The 26,348-nt window shown below is 27.8% G+C and overlaps 1 protein-coding gene across 1 annotated transcript; it reads right to left on the minus strand.

Annotated features, from left to right (window-relative positions):
• Positions 1–1,209: 1,209 nt before the first annotated feature.
• On the minus strand, positions 1,210–8,666 carry LOC112743801 (alanine--glyoxylate aminotransferase 2 homolog 3, mitochondrial). Its single transcript, XM_025793144.2, has 9 exons — positions 8,297–8,666; positions 7,993–8,223; positions 3,467–3,637; positions 2,831–2,974; positions 2,577–2,756; positions 2,108–2,333; positions 1,893–2,006; positions 1,499–1,585; positions 1,210–1,390 (listed from the first exon to the last, which is right to left on the minus strand). The coding sequence occupies exons 1-9, from the start codon at positions 8,555–8,557 to the stop codon at positions 1,347–1,349; spliced, it is 1,458 nt and encodes a 485-aa protein (XP_025648929.1). The 5' UTR covers positions 8,558–8,666; the 3' UTR covers positions 1,210–1,346.
• Between the last annotated feature and the right edge of the window lie 17,682 nt (positions 8,667–26,348).

The raw sequence follows: 26,348 nt of genomic DNA on the forward strand, positions 1-26,348 counted from the left end.
ACAAATTCAAAATAAAAAAAAAAGTAGAAAGATGTTAATTGAGTAAGGGTGAATCTTACCCTTGTTAATGAAATTAATATAAGAATTATGTGATTTTGTAAGTATAAAGTTCAAGTGGTTTTACTATAGTTACTTAGGACTTGTTTGAGTGAGCTTTTAAAAAAAAGATCTTTTTTCGAGTTATCTTTTTTTAAAAGATTTTATGGAAAAGTAAAAGTAATTTTATGTTTGGATATATTATACAAAAAGATCTTTTTATATATCAATTATGTTTGGGTATAACGATATAAAAGTACTTATTTATTTATTTATTATATGAAAAACATCTTTTTTTTTCTAGTACTTTTACTTTTACTATTAGAAATTTGCCAAACACGCTAAAAAATAAAAAAAAATCTTTTTCATTGAAAAAAGATCCTTTTTATCAAAATAATGGCGCCCAAAACAAGCACTTAGTTTGATTGTCAAAACTTAAGTTAATATTAATCATCTTGATAAATAATTCATTTCATCCAATAACTATTAGACTTATCATAAAGGGTAACTTACCATTTATTTGAGAGAAGATTAGGTAGAATTTTCTCGTAATTTTTTTAATTTCCAAACTAAAAATAAATATGATGGGGTTGAATTGGCTTATGTTATAGTTGGCTCGCTAGACTTCTTTCTTTAACTGTTAAGGCAAAAGCATATTAATATATATATATATATATATATATATATATATATATAAAGAAGAATTCGCATTAAAAAAAAAAAAAAAGACTACAGAAAGACATGCTTGCTAAAGAAGCCGCGTATGAGGGGGAGTGAGGACGTGATGGTGCAGAACCAATGGGACACCTTCCGATACGGCGCCGAGTGCTTATAAAGATACCATAAACAAAAAAATTTGGCGGTACTAATTGGTACCTTATGTATTCACCTCATTATATCCATTTCCCTTTTTTAGGCATTCATCATCTGAAAAGTGATAATAGAGTGTTCGACAGACACCATCTACCTTTTTATGATGTTTAGGTGCTAATTGTAGTGAAATTCGCTGCATATCTTCAATTTGCAGAAAAATATTTCATTAACTCTAATATTTTTTATTCTAAGAATTATCTAATTATAAAATTAAAAATAGTATAAAGACTCAATTATAAAAAATATAATTATAAAGACCTAATTATAAATTTGATGAATTTATAAAGACATACAGAATAATTAAACCTTATAAACCTGCAACTATAAACTTCTTAAACTTTATTTCTGAAAGAGATTTTGACATGATAACAGTGTCACCATTTATCATGGAGATGAAAGTAAAACATTTATTTACAATTTGGATCTTATTTAAACCCTCAGATTCTAGATAGTGAGTAGTCCATTGCATCCACAAGGAAGTCTGCACCCACAAAAATGCACGAGTTTTAAGCTAAATATTATAGAAAAAGAACTTTCTTTCTTTCTTTTTAATATCAATTTCAACACAAGAGAGGCTAAGAGATTAAACCTGCATCTTCTTTGGTGAAACACAATGCAGGTGTGATTCTGAAGACATTTCCATAGTATCCACCCTTCCCAACTAGCACGCCTAATTCTGAAGTAATTGCACCAAAAGAACTTGTTAAGTGTGTATTTTATAATTAATTGATAAGATGAAACTTATCTGATATTGGTTTCGGATTCACAAAAATATCTAATCAATGGAAAACACTTACTCAACATGATTAAGTAAATTTTTTAATTGAGATTGGGATTATACTCACATACAGTTATCTTCATGTAAAGTTGATAGTTAACAAACGTTACATAACAATTTAATCAAACATATCAAATCATCTAACAGTTCTCAACGAACAATTTCACATGAAGACAACCACACGTGAGTTTCCACCTTATTTTACCTTTAAGTTGGTCCAACAAGTGTAGTGTTTCATCTTTTGCTGGTGTTTTAAGTTCACGATCAGTAACAAATTCAACACCAAGCATCAAGCCTTTTCCTCTCACATCACCAATCACTGTTTAAAAGAAAAAAAATCAAAACTGATAAGAAATAGCAGAATAAAAAAGAAAAAGAAAAAGAAAAGAAATGGTTATTGTTGAGAGATGAAATATTTACAGTCATATTTGTCCTGGAGAGAATTAAGCCTTTGCTTCAGATAAGATCCAACTAGAAATGCATTTTCTTGAAGGTTCTCTTTTTCTATTACTCTCAAAACAGCCAATCCTGCAGCAGTGCAAACAGGGTTGCCACCAAAGGTGTTAAAGTAATTTCTCTGAGTCAATGCCTTTGCAATCTCTGGAGTGGTTACAACAGCACCAAGGGGAATGCCATTTCCAATACCCTGCCCAACAAGCAAAGCATAGTTACTTTTATTAAAGGACAAGTTAGAATTTATGTAACTTTTTTTTTAAGTTAAAAATGAGACTCGAATCTGTGATCTTTAGGTGAGTATGGAAAGATTATGCCATTTGAGTTATAGCTAGTTGGCCTATGTAACTTGCATGGTATATATCAAATTGATTTAACTACGTTATATAAACAAATTTTAGATACCACAATTAACAGAATTAAAATTTGTCTATACCTTTGCAACGGTGACAATGTCAGGTACAACACCATGAGTCTCAAAACCCCAAAAATGGCTACCAACACGTGCAAATCCAGCTTGAACTTCGTCAGCAATACAAAGACCCCCAGCTTTTCTAACCATATCATATGCAAGTGGCAAGTAACCAGGAGTCATCTCAACAATGCCCCCCACTCCCTACCATGAAAAAATTAGTAGCCATAAGAATTCAGCATCTACAAAGTCTTAGCCTGATATTGAAACTAGTTTACCTGTATGGCCTCGGCCACGAAGGCGGCAACATTGCCGGAAGTTCCGAAATTGATGATGTCTTGGACATCCCTTGCATACTTCTCTTCCTCAGAACCAAAAATGCCTCTGTAAGGGTCTGGATTTATAGCGTGATGGACACCACTCTGTACATCCTCACCCATAAAACAACTTGTAAGGACAAAACATATAATACACGAGGAATGCTAGAGAATCATAAGAATTTATTGTTTTTGGTTATCAGTCATCAATATTTAAAAGTATATAATAAAGTATGCTGTTGGATTACTAGATTAAAAGAATTGAATTGATGGCTAAGTGATGGCAAAAAACAATAAATTTTAATGCTGTATTTCTATATTTTCTCAACAAAACAATCAAGTACTAAAATAGCTAAATAGATTTATGAAATCTATCAGAAGAATCAAACTTTTTTACATCATGATAATTAATTAAACTAATGTATTCCCATGTGAATTGAAGTGCAAGGTTGAGAAATACTTTTGCTATCTAAACAAACTATATACTATTGTTGGAAGCAAGGATTGCATATCCTCAACTCTGTTTCAAAACTAACAAGACGCCAAGATTTGTTAGGGGGGGGGGGGGGGGTCCACACTAAGTAAATAGTAGTTTACCTGCACAACATTGAATTTCCAAATGCTTTGAGCTGTGGCTGCCATGGTCCCAGTTGCATTCCCATGATAAGAGTTTCTTAGAGATATTACGTCATGGCACCCCGTGTACATCTTTGCTATCAGTATTGCTAATTCGTTTGCTTCTGTTCCGGAATTTGTGAAAAACGCAACCTTTGTAATAACAACACACAAACACAAATTCAATCATGTTTTATCATAAAAAAATTATTCTTGTTTAATTCAGCATCTTATCTTCAAGCATGCATATCTCCCGTGGTTATCCACTGAATCAATTCGGATATTCTGTGGTTGGTAGTTATGAGAATATAAATGATGTGCAATACAATTTTAAAATACTTAATTTTGATACATGCATGTTAATTGTAAAAGTTGTATACAAACATAGAATAGTGTGTTATTATTATTATTATAGTATATAAAAAACGTAATATATGTATATAAAAAATCAACAAATAAATTAGTTATTATGTATTTATGTGTATTTATATATAGTGATTTACATATTTTTTTTAACTAATAATCAGTTGTCAAAATAATCAAATCTGCAATAACAAAATAATCAGACTTGCAGTAATCAAAATTATTTATAGGAATATAATAATTTTTTTATAAAATATTAAATATATATTTTTATACATAATAACTGATTGGTAGCTGAATTACTGTATATACTAATATGATTATATGATATCCTGATATACATATTATATTATCATGTAATAAATAGTATATAATAATAACTTAAAAGATGTTTATACAGAGTCTTTTTTTTTATAATAATGAAGGATATACTATTGAAACTCAATTATTTTTGTTTTAATATATAAAAAAGGTTTATATATGGACATAAGTGGATGTAGACTTTTCTGTTTTTCTCTGCTAAAAATATAACAATGCAGAGTGTGGTTACTTGAAAATGACATAGACATTGTTTATGTGCCATGGAACTAGTAGTTAGCATCGATATCATCTTAAGTATGCCACGCTTTGCATCTATCATAGTCTTTTTATTAAGACTAATAAAGTAATTTATTTAAGATTCCAATTTAACGTACTATATGCTCCCTGATTAAAACAAGGTGTATCTATTTGGCCAAAAACAGAGCACTACTATTTTAATTTATTTGTGCTACTTCAGTTATCGTAACTAGTTTTTATATTTAAAACCGGACAAGTACTTATCGATTTTGACGTAAAAAATCATCTTTCTTTAGCATATAATTTTTATATATATATATAATCTCAAGGTTACGAAATTTAACTGTAAAATCAGATAATTAATCACTTTTGTTTGCATAAATTAAAGTTATACTTAACTAAATTTCGAGTAACAAAATATTGATACATAGATTTCCCTCTTCAAACATAGTTATTAGAACTTTTACATATTTAAAATCTCTTTTAATAACATAGCAACATATGAATGAACATATATTATTAATATGGGGAAAACTCAAGATTACAACCATTTTACAGTAGTTTTCGTTAGTGTTAAACATTTATGGATCAAAATCTTTTATCTTTTAAGGTGATAAAGTTAGTAAAGTGATAAAGTAAAGAGTTAACAGCTCTTAAATTAAGATAGTGTGACACATAATTTATAGAAGTTACAAAATTAATAGTGATTAATTTTTCACTTTATCACTTTACTAATTTTCTTCTTTTAGAAAGTCCAAATTTAATATTTATGATAAAAAAAAAGTACACTTATATTAATAATACTATTCTATTTATCTCGCTATATATTTTTTAGAAAATAATTATACTAAATATATGCTAAAATTAGTCACAAAAATTAATTATTAAAGTAAAATTTATATTCAAATATAAAATACACATTAAAAATATGTTAAATTATACATGTATTTATATATAAATATATAGTCACTGATTTGATAGTTAATTTAATATATAAATAGCATTTTTTATTTTTAAATATGTAAGGTGAACTATGAAGGGAGAATGATGTTTAGACTTTTTCATATAGACATTTTATGCTTTGAATATAACACACTGAAATATTTAAACCTCTTTCTTCAAGCCAGGTTGAGAAATAGTAGATTTTAATACGATAGAACTTGAAACAACAAACATTTTATCTAATATTTAAATATATTCCACATAGTCATCATCAAGAAAAATTTTCATAGCTAGCCATTCAATCATATGTATTTTCTTAATTATTGCCAATTGGCATGAACCATATCTTTATTGTCTTTCTCTTGCCCTCTTCAAGTATTATATATTTATTCATGTCCTGCCAAAAAATTATTGGGTCACATTTAATAATTCAACATTATCATATCATATCATCATCATATATAATCTCCTACTTGAATTTCAGAACCAAGCAAATTTCAGAATTGCCTCTAAATATTCTTACATTCTTCTTTGATAGTTGTGTAAAAAACCATACCTCTCTCAAGAGTTAAGAGTTCAGACGTGTTATCTTTTAAACTAAAATTGAATTGGTATTTTTTTTATTGCTAAATTAAGTATAAACCTCATTTTACATGAATTCCATATTCTTTTAAATTATTTTATTTATTTTAAATTTTAAATTTTAAATTTTAAATTTTAAATTTTGAATCTTAATTTCTAAGTTATAACCCTAAATTTTTAAAAAATAAAACTTTTATAACTAAAAAAATTAATTAATATTAACTAACTAAAAATTAATTTATTTTATATTTTCTCTATTAGTAAATTATGTACTAACATATTTTTTATTGAAAAATAAATTATAAAACATAAAAAAATCATTCATGTCAGTGCTCAATAAACATATTTTAATGTAGTATATGACTGTTTATATCAATATGTTGTTAATGTTTATATATAAAAAATTATTCTAAAGACTAATATAAATCATATTTATAAAGTTTTAGAGTAAATAAAGACAATTATACTTTACAAACTAAATTAAGACTCACTAAATTTAGAAACTAAATTAAATATTAACTCATTTGTTTACATAACTTTCATTATAGAGCCAACCAAAATTCATGTCTTTATCTTTCCATGTCTTTATCTTAGGATGAAAGATAAGACTTTCTTTCCAAGTGTGTTAAATATTTTAATATCAATACTAATTCTTGGGCAACTCTTATTGTTAAATAAGAATTTCAGAATTTGTTATAGTTATTTTCTTTATATAAAAATAATGATACTTGTGATTTAATTAATGGTTTAAGATTTTTTTCAAATTTTTATTTTTTAAAGTTAATTAATATTTATTAATAAAACATGTTTCAATTTCATAAATATAATACCAAAAAGATACTAATATCATGTAAATTATATAAAATACCAGAAGTAGTTAGTACTCCAAAAAATTATATTGTTTGGTGCTCTAATTTATATCCACTTGTATAATGAATTTAAAGAGTAATTTGGCTTATAAGTTTTTAAATTATATATAATTTATAATTACCTGTAAAACTTAACCTTTTATGACTAAAATATTTCATATTTATCATCTTAACAAATTTTAACTAATAAAAAAATTGAATTGAAATAATAACTAATATAAAAGAAGATACCGTTCGAATGGATGCTAAACTAATAAAAAACAAAAGTAATAATTATCTAAATCATTCTCTATAATTTTTAAAATTGAATATTTAATTTTTTAAATTTTAAAATACACAAAATAATTCACAAACATAACTATTAAGTATTTATGTATTGCGAGTTAGACAATTCGGTCGTATATGGTGAGATGGACGCCTCGTCCCCATAACCTCCCTCCTCTCCGACACTAATAATAAAGACAGTAAACTTAGTTGTGCTTGTTATTCTCTTGTGTGATTGTTGTAATAACATTAATGCAAATTGGTATCGGATGCCCACTATAATTCAGCGAAGGAAGGAAAAGGAAAAGTAAAATATAGTGAATTGGAGTATGAAGGACCGAATGATTGTAATTGACTTTTGATTCTTGTTGAGAGGGAGTGGGTTCAGCTGAATAAGTAGTAAATTGAGATGCGATGAAATTTGATTTGAAATGTAAAACTGAAATGCCAAAAGTACCCTCATCAATTATCAGCAATCAGCATCATTCAACGCAAGTCATTAACAACCTTGGAAAGAAGATGGCCCCTGGTGAGAGGAGGTAAAGAACAATGGCCTCCTCCTTCAAGTTGAAAATGTAATAAAAAGTTGACTGTTATGGCTATCAAGTTATTATTTTTAACAACTTACAACAATCACATAAGAGAACACAATAAGCCCAACTAAGTCCATTATTATTGTTTTTCTTCTCAGTCTATTATTATTATTATTGGTGTCATTATTATTTTTTTTATTATTAATATTCTTTTCTTTGCACAAAAACTCACTTTGTGGCAGGGGAGGGTTGAGAGGGAGATGACATGGTAGTAGTGGAAAGGGGAGGGTGGAAGTGACGTAGGAGAGTAGGGAGGCGATGTAAGATCATGAGATTGGCAACGGTATAGAGGATCATGAGACAAATTATTATTATTATTATATAAGAAAAAACGCACCTTTAGATTACCGGGGAGCTTAGAAGCCAGGGCCTCAGCAAAATCAGCAATGGAATGGTTCAGATACAATACTGTAGAGTGCTGCAATCGCTTTGTTTGTTCCACTATGGCCGCGACCACATCAGGGTGGCAATGCCCGCAGCACACAGTAGCAATTCCCCCGAATGCGTCAAGATACCTCCGTCCCTTATCATCAAACAGGTACTGCATCTTTCCGTCCACTACATTCACCTGCACCATCCACGCCGATGAAAAAAATTAGTTATAAAGGAGGAAAAAATGATCAGGTGTCGTGTGTGCTCACCGGAGTCTTGTAAAGGTGCATAATGGAAGGGCTGAGGTACTCCCGACGCTTTGCCAAAATTTCGTCCGAGGCAGGGCCGGTATACAGCGGCGGCACATAATCGAACGGTGGCAATTCCAACGAAGGTACCATTGCTGATGCTGCAGGGACATCTTTCGTTTTTGTGGCCCGCTGAGAGAACGCCCTCCAGAAAAGTTGGTGCTGTGGCCAAGAAGATGATCGGCGGCGGAAGACAAGCCTCGCTGCTGCGGACGCGGGCATTTTCTCTTTTGGCAGATGCTGAAGGATCCGACCTGAGAAAATGCTTCAAAGAAAGGAGAAAGGATACGAGAGAAGCAAAACATAAAATGGACGGTGGAGGGAATATCGGAAGAAGTATTTATAGAGTAAAGAGGAAATGGTGGTATTAATGGATAGTATAAATTAATATAGAAATATCATCTTCTTTCATTAATTATAAATGCAGTACTCTTTGAGTATTCCTTTATATATTTATTGTTAGAATACATTAATGGATGTTATAGAAAAAATAAATATGATATTTTTATAATTAATTATAAATACAGTAATATTTTTTAAGTATTCTCTTATATATTTATTAATAAAATAAAAAATTATGAATTTTAATATAAAAAAATTTAAACATAAAAAATATAAAAATTATATATATATGTGCATTCATGAAAAATGAATGAGTAGGTGCTAAATTGCTGCTATCAAAAATGTATCAAAATGTCTCTATTCTTTTTTTTTTCTGTGTAAGAGCAGATGAGTAAGAGAATAACGTGTGTAATATGTGATTACTTCTAATAAATAAAAAAATTAATTACTTTATTAATTTTATAATTTTATTAAATTTGTAATTAAATTTTTATATATTTTTTAATTAAATTTTTATATTATTTTTAATTTTGTAATTAGGTTTTTTTTTAGGGTAAAAAATATTAGATTAATTGAATATTCCTTTACAAATCGAAGGTATCCATAATTAAGAACCTAATTAAATTTTTTACTACATATTTTTTGAGAGAATATTATATTAATTTTAATTTTTTACATAATTAAAAAAGTATAAAAAATAATTAAAAATTTGATAAAACTACATAGACTAATAAAATATTCAAACCCAAATAAAATTTGGTACTTACGTATATATATTTGGATATTTAAAAGTATAGACCGATAAATTTAATATTAAATAAAAATATTATTTATGCACTAAAATCAATCTTTTTATATTTATGTAAAAATACATATGTTATTTAATTTAATTTTGATGTACAATTTATATTTTAATATGTATATTATACTAGTGGCTAATTTTAATAACTAATTTTAGATGCACATAATATGATCGAATGTTAAATTATTCTGAGTTTTAAATTATATATCTTACGAATAAAATTTATTTAAATTTATACTTATTTTACTAAATTAACTTTTTTTTATCCATATTATACTTGTATGAAAAAATTTTATTTTTTATTAAATTAATAGTGGTTTTTACTTTGTAGAAGAAAAAATTGAGCTCACACCCACGTTGCACAAAATTATTTTTTTTCATGTGTTGGCCTTCTTTGATTTTGAGTTTTCAGAGCAAGTGAATGTGGTGGGTAGGTGTAATGAAAGGCAAAAAAAAGGAGAGTTCATAACAGGGATCACTAACAAATCTCCAGAATTCATCTAAATATTTTATGAAAAGTCTATAATAATTAATATAAAAATATTATTTGTATGTTAAAATTAGTCATTAAAATAAGTTATTAATATATTTATATATAAATATATGTATAATTTAATTTATTTTTAATTTGTAATTATATTTCAACATATATTTTATACTAATAACTAATTTTTTAATAATTAATTTTAATACAACTCAAATGGTGTAGTCTTCTCATACTCATCTAAGAAATTGCGGGTTCGAGAGTTCGAGTCTCTCTGTCTTAAAAAAAATAACTAATTTTAGTATATATGTAACTTTCGCATAAAAATATTTTGAGGTGGATAAACAATAAAAATAAAAGTAGTGGGAATGAATATTTTTTATAAATATATACGTAATTACTTTATTTATTTTAACGTATATAAATTTTACTATATATACTTATAGCTAAAATAAGTTAAAGTAAATGAAAATTTGATGTTAATATTCTTTTAATAAATCAAATAAAAGTATTTCATTTTTTCCAAAAAAAAAAAACTATTGAACACCTATAAAAAGAATTCACAAATGTCTTAAAAAAATTGTATGCTTTCAAATAGTTATACTTGATAAAAAGAAGAAAAGAAATTGAATTGAATGAAAAAAAAAAAAAAGGTGAATGTGACTTTTTTTTTTTTTTTTTATTAATTAGAACACATATGGTATCATATATTGTATTAAAACACCCCAAATTATATATGGTAGTGATGGAATGATAGATACATCTACGTGCACAGATCAATCCATAGTTTTTATTTTATTTTAGTGTAAATTTAAAACATAAATAAAGATTTGTTAATGATTTTATAGTGGTAACAGTTACTAATTATTTATACACATAAACATAGCAAGCATGACGAGTAATTATTATTTAAGTATAAACTATTAAAATAATATTAAAAAATTTAAACCGCTGACAAAAATGATTTCAAAAAGTACTAACAATAAATAAGTTTTCGAAAAATTTAAAAATGCGACAAAAAGCACTAAATGTTAAATCAAAAATACTATTTGTATATTAAAATTAGCCATCAATATATTGTGTATAAATACATGTGTTATTTAATTTATTTTCAATATATATTTGTATATTATACTGATGATTGACTTTGGTGACTAATTTTGATATACACATAGCATAATTGATATTAAATATATACTCTAAAAAAAGTCTCTAGAGATTAAATTTTGATGCGATTTTTGCCAACAATTATTAAATAAATGAAATCTATTCATCCTTAAAATTTGATAATTTTATGTCAAATATTTTTTTTGAAATTTTTTATTGTGAATAACCAATTTTTTAAAAAAATAAAAAAAAATTTAGAGATAAAATTTTTCTCGAATTTTTTGTTTGTTAAATACAAAAGTTTTTATTGCTTATTAAAAATATAATTTTTTTGAGTATTTTTATCGCATTTTTAAATTATTCAAAAATTGTTTTGTGGATAACATTTTTTAAGAACCTTTTTGTTAATATCTGAATGTTTTGGATACCAAATTAATAATTAGCTCTACTAATTAATTAATTAATCAAAGATATAACATATTGAAAGGTTCTTGAGAAAAAGGAAGAGAATGAATGTAATCTATATTGAATGGTATAATGACATTTGTATTACATCCATAGTTAAGAGCTATATATATAGATGAGTAGCTAATCTAAGAAAGTAAAAAAACAGAACTAAAAGGACATTTCTTAATTTGTTATAACTACTAACTGTCACTAAAAGTATTAACTGCTAATTAACTAACTATGCTTTATACTCTCCCTAAAACTCAAGACAGGTATTAGAAGTACTCTGAGCTTGCATCTAAACTTATTGAATGAAGAAGTTGATAGAAGTTTAGTTAAAATATCAGTTATCTAATCACTGTTTGGGATGTATATTACATATATAATTATCGCTAATTTTGTCTTGAACAATTTAAATGTCTAACTGAAAATTCTTAATTTTATCATAACACTGAATTAGCTATGAGCATCACTATACTCATGTTATCACATAGAATCATAAGTGTTGTTTGGAGGTTGATGTTTAACTCCTAAACAAGATGTTTTCGCCAAACTAATTTTGCTTTACACATAGCTTGACTCTTAAATTTTATTTCTATAAAAAATCCATTAATAGTAGCTTGTTTGCCAAATAATCAAAGCAATTTCGTTAGAAAACCAACATAAGATGTAGTCATTTGTAATCAATTAACAATTATTTTTCTTAATTTTTTTAGAAAAAACATAAATTTAAATTATTATAAAAAATTCAAAATCTAAAAAAAATCTAAATGTAAATTATTTAATATCCAAAAGTAATTATTTAATATCATGATGTATACTATTTATTATAATAATTAGTTCAACAAGGTTGTTTTGTTTTGTTGAGACATGGACATTAATTATTAGACACGGTAATACATGTCTATTATTTATTTATTGAGACAGGATTTAAATAGACATGATAATACACACAGATACATATCAAATATATGTATTTACTGTTTTTCCTTAAAATTGAGATACAGAGACACAATACATAAGACACAATATATATACATAAAATATAAAATAAAATTAATATTTAATTTATACATATATATTTTGTACATTATTATTAAATACTTTATAAAATTTGTGTATCTTTATGTCTATAAATTTTTGTATATTTATATACTTATCTATATATCTCAAAGATATTAGCCAAAAGCAATCCAACAAAACCTAAAGTGTTTGGTGGTGTCTTATAAATTATAATTCGATCAAAGTGATGATTGGAGAACTACTCTTTATACAGTCCTGATGGAATTGGACGCAAACACGGGCAGATACATTTTGTTAAATTCATCGAAGCCAGAACCTAAAAGCAAGTACATCAAAGCCAAAATAGGTTTCCTTTAATTTATTGGCATATAATAATATCATTATTGCCATGTTTACTTGCATTAATTATTGGTTGTTTGTTTCCTTGGCCGTGGGATCGCACCAAAAAAAGCTTCCGTAGTGTATGCAGATTCATCGTCCAAATTCATCAGCAAGCAGTGCAATTCGACAACAATAGAGGAAAATATGCATTATATATGCCTTACAAAATTCTCACTTTCTTTTTTATCCTTACAATTTGAAACGGTCTTAAAATTATCAATAAAATTCTAGATTCAAACAAAATACTCTGATTAAATTTAATTAAGTATGTGTTTGAATTACAGTTTGCAAACGGGATTTTACATAAAATTGATTTTGCAAAATTTGATTTTGATTAAAAGTAAGTTTGTGTTAAAGTGATTTATGTTTGGTAATTTTTGTATCAAAATATATTATAGTAAAATAAATGTTATTTGGCTTATACCATTCAAAATCACTTTTAGATAAAAAATTACTAAAATAGACATCAACTTAAATTTTTTTTATATTATTCTATTATTTTAATTTAAATATTTAAATAGATCTTATTAGTTAATTTTATAATAAAATTAATATTCACTTACTAAAATAAAAATAACATATAAAAATAGATAAAATATATTTTTAAATAAAAAAATATAAATTTTATATATATATATAATCAAATATGTTACATTTTTTAAGTATTAAATGTTATTTTCGTATTTTTTTTACATCGTACTCTTATTCTAGTACTCTCAGTAATCTTATTCTTAGTATTAATTTGAAATCGAACATTTATGATTTTATTATCTATGACTAATTTTTTATTTAATTTATCTTTTTTAATGGAATCATAATCTATATTATAAAAAATTACACTAAAACATAGTAGACGGGAATTACAATTATAAAAGAGTACTGAAAATAATAAAAAAATTAAATATTTACTTTATAGTGATTAAAACAAATCTGAAAGTTCTTGATGATCTTTTTATATAATATATTTTTAGTATTTTTAGCATTTTTTTAGTATGTTATAATTTTTTACTATTATTATTATTTACAGTTAATTTTTTGTTTAATTTACTTTACCTAGTAGAATCAATAAATCATATTATAAAAAGATAATAACAAACATAATACACAAAAATCACAATTATAAAAGTGTATAATGTCAAACAAGCAGTTGAAAAAAAATAAAAATAATAAATAATAAAAAAATAGAGCTCATATAAATAAAAATAACAAGAATTTTATAAATAATACAATAACATATATAAAAGATAAAGTTGGTAAAAGGTAAATAAATGGTTAGTATCTATGGCTAAAAATCCGTTAAGAAAATGCAGAAGCTAAAAATAGTTGCTTCTTGTAAACATGGTTTTGGCAGCAAAATTACTTCTGTATTCATGAGAAAAAAATTTGCCAAACCAAAATTTGAAACTTTCAAGAAATTTAAACTCTTCCCGAAGTTTCCAAACACACCCTAAGTTGTTATAACAACTTTTTAAATCACGTGCCTTCTCTTTTCTCCTTTTTCGTTTCCTTCTCCTTCTCCTTCTCCTTCTCCTTCTCCTTCTCTGTTTTCTTCTCTTTCTCCTCCTCCTCCTCCTCTTTTTTTTTCTTCTTCTTTTTCCCCCAAATTCGCGCACACAGATTCTTCTTCTTCTTTTTCTGCTTCTTCTTTTTCTAAATTCGCACATGTAAATTCTTCTTCTTCTCCTCCTTCTCTTTCAATGTTGCGTCTTCTTCTTTTACTTTTTTTTTTTCGTTATCGTCATCACCAATAATACTAATATTTTGCAAACATCTTTATTAGTTCTGATTTTCTCTGCTACCATCATTAAATAATTTCCGTTCATTTCTTAATTTATTTCTGTTTATTTGTATGTTAATTGAGATTCACTTGATGCTGTTGATAAGTATTAACCAAATTTTTTCTTTCTTAAGTAATTTCGGTTTATTTCTTAGTTTAATTGAGGTTCAATTGGATCAAAAAATGAATTTGATGTGTTTTTGTTAATGAATTAGTCTTTTTTATTGTTTGTTCAAATCTGAACTAATTTTGGTTTATTTGTGTGCTAGTTAAGGTTCATTTAATGCTGTTAACAAGTATTGACCAAATTTTTAATTCCTTAAGTAATTTCGGTTCATTTGGATCGTGTTTTTGTTGATGATTAAGTTTTTTACTGCTTGTTTAAATCTAAAATAATTGAATAGAGTATAATAGAGTGGAATCTAATGCAATTGAATAAAGTGATAATGAATAATTTCATTCTTCTTTGCTAAAAAATTTGGTCAATAGTTATTAGCAGCATCAAGTGAACCTCAATTAATACAAATACATCGAATTTATTTCTGGATCCAAATGAACTTCAAATAAACTAACAAATGAACCGAAATTACTTAAGGAATAAAAAATTTAGTCAATACTTATTAGCAGCATTAGGTGAACCTCAATTAACACACAAATGAACCGAATTAATTCACAAATGAATTGAAATAAACTAAAAAATGAACCGAAATTATTTAATGATGGCACCAGAAAAAATTAGAACAGATGTTAGCAAAATGTTAATGTTGTTGGTGAAGACAATAACGAACCTGCGTGCGCGAAAAAAAAGAAGAAGAACCTACATTCGCAAATTTAAAAGAAGAAGGAGGAGGAGGAGGAGGAGGGAAGACAAAGACAAAGAAAGATTTAAAAGAAGGAGGAAGAGGAGGAGGGAAGACAAAGACAAAGAAAGATATATTTTGCGTTATTGAAACGCGCGTATATACACACTTATGTGATAAAAGTGGTTTTTGATGAGTTTAAGCTAACTTAATTGGATCTAGTTACCAAAAATACTTAGATGTATAACTAAACTGTCAAATTATTTATCTTAAAAATTTAAATTAATAAAAAAATATATATATAAATTATTATATTCTTAACGTATTCTTTTACATAAGATTATCTTTTAAATTTGTATGCATTTTACATAATTTTTTTTTACTGAAGTTACACTGAAATTTTTTTGAGTCAATAAAACTTAAAATTTTAGACTTTTAAATTATCGTCGAATACAGTGATTAATCTCTTTTTGGATTGTCGATATTTGATATGCGAGACAATTGAACTATAATATTTTTTTTATATATAAAAAAAAAATCATCGACGTTTAATTAAAATTAAAGAATATACGTATGAAAATATCTACGATTCAACCACAATCGCTGCATTAATCCACTTTCATTAGTTGCTTCAGTGAGGAAAACTAAGTGGATATCTATGTGTTTGTTAAAAGTTATTAATCCTTGCCATCAGTGACTCAGAAAAATTTAGCCGGTGAAAATATAATAAAATTTAGGTATAGATATATATATTTTTTTATTTTATACGATATTTAATAAATTAAAAATTAATTTATCAAAAATTTGAGTTTCATTTAAGGGGCAATGAATTATTATATATATAAAATGAAATTTAAATTTACAACACTTACTTAAACAGATGATTAATTTAATATAACTTAATTTAATTATTAATTAATTAACTAATATAATAAATTAATTATCACTTTTTTTAGTTTATTTATTTATTTAATTTTTTATTTTGTACTAAATCAAATTTAACAATATAATTATTATTAAATGTTAAGTTTAACAAAATATTTTTTTAATATAAAACACAAAAAAATTATTTATATATATATATAAAAGTATTAGTTTTTCTTTTAAACTTTGTGGGGAATGCCCCCTCTTCAATCAATGTAGATCCGTCTTTACTTCCCATGCTAACTTTTTTTTATGAGTAATAATTATTAGAGAAAGTACAGAAAAATAATATTAGTTATGCACAATGTGAATAATAGATTAAAAAAAAAGTAAAATTAATATTTAAAAATTAGATCATTAATTAATTATTTAATTTTAAATTTTAAAATTTAAAAAATTAGGATTAGCATTTAAACTCATTTACATTACGTACGGTTATTCCTAATCTCACCATAACCTTCAATACATGTTTAAAATTCGCTGTCATCTTTTTCGGTTCTCACATCACGCCGCTGCACTCCCCGCCGGCCATACCGACGCCGACGCCGCCGCAGCCTCCCACCGACACCACTTCCACCTCCGTCGGTCAGCCTGACGCTCCTCGCCCTCTATCGCTCAGCCCAACGCTGCTGCCACTGTTTTCGCACCACTCTCCCGGCAGTCATCATCGCGGACGGCAAGTCTCCCCATCGCGCGTCCGTTGTGCTAGACTCATCTCTCTCTCCCGCACCGGAAGCCAACCTCAAAGTCATTTTCAACCACTGATGTCTCTCTCTCTTTCCATACAGTCGTACTCCTTGCCGTTGAACTCGTCGGCCCCGTCACTGCTACATTACGCACCCCATCCGTCGTCGTTGACAAGGGCGTGAAAAATTTCCTGAAAAATGTAGGACCCTTTTCCTACACTCTTTCATGTATATTTACGGAAGAGATTGAATTTGCATGCTTTCTTCATTATCATTGCATGGAGGATATTTGGACTTTGGAATACTTAAATGACCACAGTCACAACTAAGTATATTATAGAATGATCATTTTAGTAGGTATGCGGATGATTATTTTAATTATTATGTGGATGATTATTTTGATTGGATGTGTTTAATTATATATTTTATATGTTGGATGTTCAATTTATTAGGTATGCAGATGATTATTTTTATTTTTAAGTGGATGGTTATTTTCACTATGGCTGAGCGACGCCGATAGCGGCGTGTGGCAAACCAAGCAGCGACGGTAAAATAGAATGATTATTGATGAAGGTGAAAATGACAGCCGATTAAAAAAAAAGAGTATATTAGAATGAAATACTTTGATAAATTAGAGTTTGAGATGATTATTTTTTTAGAATAATTGAGTAAATTTTAAAATTTTTTATTTTTATATGTATTTAGGCTAAATCTATAGTTTATTATTTATATTATTTAGATTTTTTATTGTCTTCCTAACAAAATTCATTCTTTTATATCATGATATCCTTCTTGTCTTTTATGTAGACATGCCACAAGTTTTCGTCCACCAATATTAGAAAAGAAAGTGGCATTATATCAAATAAAAAGAAAGTGATAATATTTACTACCTAATATTTTGATTATGAATAAAAATTGGTATCAATAATTAATTAAAAGTGAATCTAAATACGTATATATGTATGTGTTTATAATAATTTTTTTAATTTTAATAAATACAAATTAATTTTAAAAAATTTTTTTTAAAAACTTTTAAAAACGTCCTAATTTCTCAAAGCTACAAAAATAAACTTATATTTTTCTTATTTGCCAAATACAAATTAAAGTCCTTATATTTTTGAGAAACACAAATACTTCTCTAAAACACTACCAATCAAACCTAAACTTACTATTTTATTTAACATAATGAAATAAACAAACAGAAAAGAAAAATGTTTATGCTAAATTAAAGGGGTATATATATATACACACACATTATTATGTTTACTATTGATTTATTGTCAACGGGAAATGATGAATCCTCCTAGGTATTATTCTTTTACTTTATAAACAAAGAAATTTTTTAATATATATTTTTAAAACAAAGTTACATTTAAATTTCTATTTTTTTTTTCAAATTAAACGAATTGTTAGACATACTATATATTAAGAGGTCTATCACCATATATATATATATGCTTGTCAATATCGTGGGGTTTTCCTTTTAATAATTAAGAATATTTTAACTCTAGATAGTAAAGTATTATTGTGATAATTATTTAGTTAAAAAATAATACTACACATCTAAGTCTTTTTATGAACTAAATTTAATTAAATTAAATAATAAGACTTGAAATAATACTATTTATAATTGATTTTTATTAATATTAAACCAATTTAATTAAATTTAGTTAACAAAAATACTTACATATATAATATTATTCTTAATTAAAAACTTATGCATGCCCAACTAAACCTGGAAAACTACAACAAACTTATTCCAAAACTAAATTTCAAAAATTAAAATTAACTTGAAAGAAAACTTTAGAACTACTAGCAAGTAGCACACAACGCATCTTCATTCAGACGACCAATACGACAAACGCATTTGGAAAACTTTACAAGTCTAGGATGTCATGATAATCCTTCTTGCCTATATTATTTTATTGATTATATTTCAATCTATTTTTCTGTTTTCTATAAATAAATTTTTCTATCTCCTTGGGAAAAGAAATTATATATGATATATACGACAAAATAATTCGGAGGACAAGGAGGTTGATTTAATTTTAATTTTGAGTGAACATTTATAATGTGATAAATAATAAAGTTCATAGTAGAAAGAAAAATAGAAAGTAAAGACGGTAAAAATTAAATTGCTCATTATCAAATTGTTGAATTGTTATATATATATACACAACACAAAATGAAAATGTGTATCTCATTAAATCTAAAAACATTTTAGAGGAATAAAAAATAACTGACAAATTAATGAGTCATTATCTTCTAAAAGGATCATAACAAATAAAATTGTGAATAAAAAAATAGAATATGATTGAAAAATTATCTTAGTTGGACCTGTGTATTCTTTGAATATTAGACAGTTTGTACCTTATGTTACAATATGTTTTCGCAAATTAGAGAACGAAAGATGTCAAAAATTTTCAATTTGAACAAGTTAGAGTGAAACAGTTGAAGAGAAAGAGATTTAATGAATATGTCAGCTAGTTGATTTGGAGGAAAAGACGAGAAAAAGTTTCATATTTTGATGTTTAATTGAGTTATTGTTGAATTTTATTGTTTAATTGTTTAATTTGAGCTTGTCATTCTTTTTTCACTTTTAATTATTGGATGATGATATCTATATTCTTGTCATAAGTGAGTTATTTTAGTGAGGCTTGAGAGTGAACTGTCAAAGATGAGTCTTAAATTCTTGTGCTACATGATTAAATGGTTTTAATGTGTGCTAATTAATATAAACTCTAGCTAAATGTTCACATCTTCTGGGTTAACTTATTAGAATTATTATTGCATTTTAGTTAGTATAATAAACTCTGGACAAAATTTTTATAATTTGATTAGTTAATTCGTCAAAACGAATTGAGTTGGGTTGAATTCAATTAATGCCAATTGAAGGATAATAATAGTTAGTCTTAGGTATTTATTTTCAAATAAACCAACACTTTGGTCTATATTAGTTTTAAAATTCTAGTATTATCAATTCGATTTAACATTTACAACTCAAAACCCTCTAATTTCGTCCATGGCCAATTATAATGAAACTTATTCGGATTTGACTTGGATTGTATATTTTTAAACTTAATTTCAAAATTCACTTATACTGTTCTTAAATTTGATATTTGGTGAATGATAAGGTATTAGATCAGATTACAACGATACTAACTCCAAAGTTAACACCATCATTTGTGGGGCGTTACTAGTGGCTTTCACCCTAGTATATACAAACCTTTCCATATTAACATTTTTGCCACCTTTAGTGTAGCTCTCACAAATCTTGTGGTTGTTTACTTGGGATTTTGATAATGCGACAACCAATTTGCATATATCTAAAGTCAAATTTTGATAAGATAGTGGGTTAATATATTGCTTCTTTTAGGAGTTTAATTTTGTTGATTGTGTGTTAAATACTAGAAGGAGGAATGTCATTTAAGCATTGAAAGGGTGAACAAATAGTTAGTTATAGAAGCTGTTAGAATCAGTTAGGTTGTTAGAAGCAGTTACGCCACCTGGCAGTGGCGGTTAGGATTACCTAAGCTTCTTGTAATGCAAGCCTCTACTATGAATACTTGTGTACTTTCCTATCACTCTCACATTGATCACAAAATATCTCAAGTTCTCTCTCTCTACCTCCTTTTTCTTTTTCAAACATGATAAGATTAAGATTGCTTACATATTGGGCAGTTAGAAAATAAAAGTCAAAATGTCTTAGATAACTTGTAAGTGCAGTTAGAAGCTGGTCCATTTTGTCAAGTGAAATTAAATTCAAATTAAATTTTTTAATACCAAATGATGAAGAGCTTTAATTTGATGCTACACATTGGGAGCTACTTCTAGTATTCATATAACTTGCATTTGGAAGGAAAACTCCGAGACACTGATGGGGAGGCATAGACCGAAAAATTAAAATTAAATTAAGTCTTTGTATTATATTTAATGTAAAATATATTAAATTGAGTTATTTCTAAATATTGTAGTTAGTTTAAAATAAAGCAAAATCTTTTGTGTAGATTGAAGAAAGACATCTACATGTATAGATTATTGCCAGAGAAATATTAGATGGACAAGTGTCTCTTGAAGGGACAATGCTTATGGTGAGAGTAGGTGTTACATGCAGCTGCTGTCTCGTTAAATGGTCATGGGTGTTTTCTATGCAATATTTATAAGGAAGAATTTGTCTTAAAATAAATATAAGGATTAAGAGATAGATTTCGAATTTAAAAAATTAAATGCTAGTATTTTTTAATAAAATATTATTAAAGTTAAATTTCAGTTTCTTTTGTTCTTATTTTTTAGAAGTATTAAAGAGATTGAAATTAAATTTTTATTCCAAAATTAAAATTTTAGTTCTAATCTCTGATTACTAAATACAATATTAAATTTTAATTTACTAATTCAATTCTAATATTTGACAATAAACACTACTACAATGTTCTATAATCAACTTAGAACTTATAGTGTTGATTGAAGGCCCTTTAATTAATACTTGCATTGTAAGTATGTGTTTGAATTGAGGTTTGTCAAATTAGAATTTGAATAAAAGTGATTTTGTAGAATTGATTTTGGTTAGAAGTGAGTTTATACCAACATGATTTATATTTGTAATTTTATACTAAAATTGATTTTGATAAAATTAATATTGTTTGAATAATATTACTGAAAATCACTTTTAGATAGATAATTAGTTAATTACTAAAAAAATATAATATTAAATTATAATATTTTTTTTAAATATATTTAATCTTTTTTTATATTTTTTTTAGTATTTTTTATATAATATTTTTTATAGTACTCTATAAAAAATTAGAATAATAAACAGTGTACAAGAATTATAATGATAAATTTTACAATATCAAACAAAAAAAATATTCTATAATTATTTTAATATTTTCAGTATTCTTTTATTTAGTATTAATTTGGATGATAAAATTTTATTACTTATGATTCTATTGATATATATGATCAGTTATTTATTTATTTTGTCCTTTTTAATAAAATCAATAATTCATATTATAACAAAATTACAATAAAAAATTTAATAAAAAAATAAAAAATCAAACTATAAAAGAAAATATTAAAAATGATAAAAAAAATTATGAAAAAATTATTAAAACCAATAATCACCAGCAACAAACCTAAACGTGCACGTTAAGTGAAAGCAAAAGCTACAATTTCTTGCTTCAAGTGAATACGCTTTTAGGATGTAAAATCACATCTGCGTTCAGAGAAAAATGTTAGATATTTTATAAAATCAGTAATTTACGTACCTCCAGCCATTGCCAGTTTGTTTGTTGTTATTATGATAAGAATTATGAACCCAAATTTTATAAAGTTTATGATGAACAGTCGTGTTCTTTCCATCAAAGAACAGACCTAGGGGTGGTAATACTACCCGAACCCGCGGGTACCCACCCCGCCCCTACCCGCTCGGGGCGGGTAATTACCCGCCCCGCACCGGGGCGGGTTTTTAGCGGGACGGGTTCTTGGGAGGGGCGGGGCGGGGTCGGGCTTAGGTAATACCCGCACCGCTCTATATATAATATATATCATTTTAATGTATAATATGTATAATATATGTAAAATAATTAGTAAATGATTAATAATATTGTATCATATTTAAATTTTTACTTTAATTTATGTTATATATGGGATGATGATTATATAAATTTTGAAATTTAATTTTATTTATTGGATTTTAATAATTATAGGGGCGGGTTAGGGTTCGGTATTTTACTACGCGCGGGTAGAAGTGGGGCGGATTCTATGCGAGTTGTTGTACGGCGGGGCGGGGTCGGGTAGAGCAAAAACTCGCCCCTACCCGCCCGTTGCCACCCCTAAACAGACCAACTGCCAATATAATTAATGAATAATTACAACACCACCCAAACTAATTTCTATATTAACAAATTGGACCACAATTAGAATAAAAATTCTAACATTCTCCCACTTGGTCCAACATTTGTTACATTCAACATTTGTTACGTCCAACATTTGTTATGTATAGTCTATAATTACATACTATGTTTAAACAATTAAGACAAATTACACGAATCATAACGGTAGGTTCCCATTAATCGAGTATTACCTTCTATGTATTACAATGTAACATCTCCTAATTGAATAAACTCTTTATGTGGTATTTCTGTAGGAATAAGCCCAATGCTTATTCTAGGTCCTTCACTGAATTTTATTGGTCATTCTCAATCATGTATGCACATATATACTAACCAAATGAGAAACAAACAATAATAAGAATTTCATATCCAAATATGTCATATGATATAACATAAGTCATATAAGTAACGTTACAGAACATAAACTCATACTAGTAACATGATCCTTAAACAATCCTGGTGGCATGTCTTTTGTCAAAGGATCAGCTATCATCTATTTAGTACTAATATGCTCTATATATACCTCATTAGACCTGTTGAGTTCAGAAATTAACTAACATAATTGATGATGACAAACATTAGATTATTGGGCTAATTACCCAATTAGTTGTTAATCTTTTTGGTTGAGTGAGGCAGGCCAAAACCAATACACAACAGTAGCCCAATTGGATGAAAATAAAAACAAGGCTGGTGGGCTACAAATAAATAGAAGCCCAAAGAAAAACAAAGTAAGGAATCAACGGGCCAAGCAAATCAAACCCGATCCAAGCCCGATTGCTTCTCTCATTCAAACTCTTCCAGTTTGCCTTTACCAAAAGCAACATACACTTTTTTCTATTCAGTCAAAACTCAGAAAGAGAAAGAGAAAGCTTAGTCCCTAAGTTGTTCGCCAAAGAAGCAAGAAAGAGAAGATTAAGCAAAAGGTTGAAGTCTAATCACCCACATCAAACTGCATCAAGAAGTCGAAAGCTAAAAGGTGATTTCATTTCCTTATACATGCATCATATCTTCTTCTCTTCATCTTCAACGTTCTGCCTATCCATTCTGGGTTACATGGGAAAGATGATCTCTGCTCTTCGCTGCTGTGCATCTACGGTCATAAGTGTGTCTTGGGACCAAGTTGTTTTTCAATGACCAAGATCTGGGTTTACCATTGAAGATATTTGTTTCTGTTATCCTGTGGCTTTTGGTCAACAAGAGAAGGTCAGAACCAATATTCCTATTTTGAGGATTAATGGGAAAAAGCGAGATGGTGAGTTGGTGAAGCACAAAGCTCGAGAGTTGACCTAGGAGAGAGCAACTCAGTAACATGCAAGGAGATACAAAAGAAGTTGATTCATCATTCAGAAGCCAAGGAGAGATAACCAGTGTTCTTGAGGTGTATGTTCTGAGAAGAGCTCTCTGAAGAAGTTTATCTACTTGGACAATGCTTCCTAGTCAAAGGAGCATTCCGCCAGAATGAAGAACTGAATCAGAGGCTAGCAAATCTGGTTTATCACATAGCAAAGAGGCTGTTGAAGAGTCAATCTCCTTCATGTTTTGCAGATTATAATTTACTTTTCAATATTTATCTTTCTGTAATTTCTTGAGGTAAAAGGCTGAATGAGAGAGTCATTGAAAGAGCCTAAGAGAGAATAAGGCAGAGAGATACACATGAGTGAAAAGTCTAGAGTTATTTCAGATTTCTTTAGGTTAAGTTTGTGTCTTGTATCTTATACCTATGAGGTATCCATTTCTTAGTTGGGTGAGCACTAAGAGTGACTAGTTAGGTATTAGCATAACCAAGTCAAGTTAGGTTAGAATTTGAGTATGAAAGGGTTGTGTCAATCCTGTGGAATTGGTGTATGTAATACTTTAACTATAGTGGAAATTCCACCACTGTTGTAGTGGAGACTGGACGTAGGTTGCATTACACAAAGGCAACCGAACCAGGATACATGATGGTGTCAGCTTCTCTCTTCCCTGCTCTGTTCTATTTTCTGATATTCATGAGACAAAATAAAATTGTCTCATAAACTTTCCACTGCTGAGTTCAAACAGATTCAGATTGCAAGTTAGTTTTAAAAGGGTTATTACAGTAACTTAAAAGAATGTCATAGATTCAACCCCCCTTCTCTAAACCTTCTACAACCTTTAATTAGTATCTAAAGCCAAGGTCTCAAGAATCAAGCTTTATCGCTTGGAGCAAAGGTCCAATGGCGAACAACTTGGGCACAACCACAGTTGCCTATACTCTAACTGAAGGCCAGTCAAACAACAGACCACCATTCTTCAACGGGAAGAACTATGCCTACTGGAAAGAGAGGATGAGGATCTTCATTCAATCCATTGACTACAACATATGGAAGATTATTGTAAGCAGTCCCAAGATTCCAACAAAAACAAGTGCTGATGGAGTGGTGACTCCAAAAGAAGAAGCTGAATGGAATGAGGATGACAAGAAGAAGATGGAGCTGAATGCTAAAGCCATCAACCTTCTTCACTGTGCTATCAGCTTTGAAGAGTACCGAAAGGTGTCTAGATGCAAGACAGCCAAAGAAATCTAGGAAAAACTCCAGATTACACACGAAGGCACTAAACAGGTCAAAGAAATGATGATTGACATGCTGCAAAAAGAGTACGAGATGTTCAATATGAAGGATGGAAAAAGCATTGATGAAGTGTTTGAGAGATTCTCAATCATAATCAACAACCTTGATGCTATGGGTACAAACTACTCCAAATAAACACTAATGAGAAAACTCCTTAGAAGCCTCACAAAAGAATGAGAAACCACTGCCACTGTCCTAGCCGAGAGCAACAACCTAAGCCCTATAACCTATGATGAGCAGAGAGGAAAACTCCTTGCCTATGAAACCACACTCACAAATCCGAACTTAAAGAAAAAGGGAATATAGACCTCAAATAAAAAATAGAATCAAAAGAGAGTGAGTCTAGTGATGGTATTTCAGATGATGAGCTTATGTTTTTTGTTAGGAGATTTAGAAGGATGATGAAGAACAAGGGCAAGTACAAGGGTTCAAGCTCAAAGGAACACAAGATGGACTTGAGCAAGGTGACTTGTCATCATTGTAAGGAGGCTGGACATTTCAAGCTAAACTGTCTGAAGCTCAAGAAGGAGGACAAAGGAAAGAAAGAAAAGAAGAGAGTACTCATGGCAGCTTGGGAGGATCTTGAGAATGACTCCTGTAAGAACCGGAATTTTTACAAATAAAATTATTTAAATAACCAAATTAAATTCCGTGAAGTTAGGATGAGAATTTGGGGATTTAAATATGATTTTTGAACTCAGTAGGTTTTTCTGAGTCAGGAAATCTGTTTTCTGCGAAAAACCATGAAAAATTGCAAA

This window comes from Arachis hypogaea, chromosome 14 (assembly GCF_003086295.3).
Source record: "Arachis hypogaea cultivar Tifrunner chromosome 14, arahy.Tifrunner.gnm2.J5K5, whole genome shotgun sequence".
NCBI classification, from domain to species: domain Eukaryota; kingdom Viridiplantae; phylum Streptophyta; class Magnoliopsida; order Fabales; family Fabaceae; genus Arachis; species Arachis hypogaea.

Bases quoted from the DNA above. Each gene is read 5' to 3' on its own strand.
- LOC112743801 (XM_025793144.2), bottom strand. From the start codon at position 8,557: ATGCCCGCGTCCGCAGCAGCGAGGCTTGTCTTCCGCCGCCGATCATCT. The intron at 2,757-2,830 runs GTAAACTAGTTT...TTTTCATGGTAG, and splicing joins TCGTGGCCGAGGCCATACAG to GGAGTGGGGGGCATTGTTGA. The intron at 1,391-1,498 runs GTTTAATCTCTT...TTGTGGGTGCAG, and splicing joins TTTCACCAAAGAAGATGCAG to ACTTCCTTGTGGATGCAATG.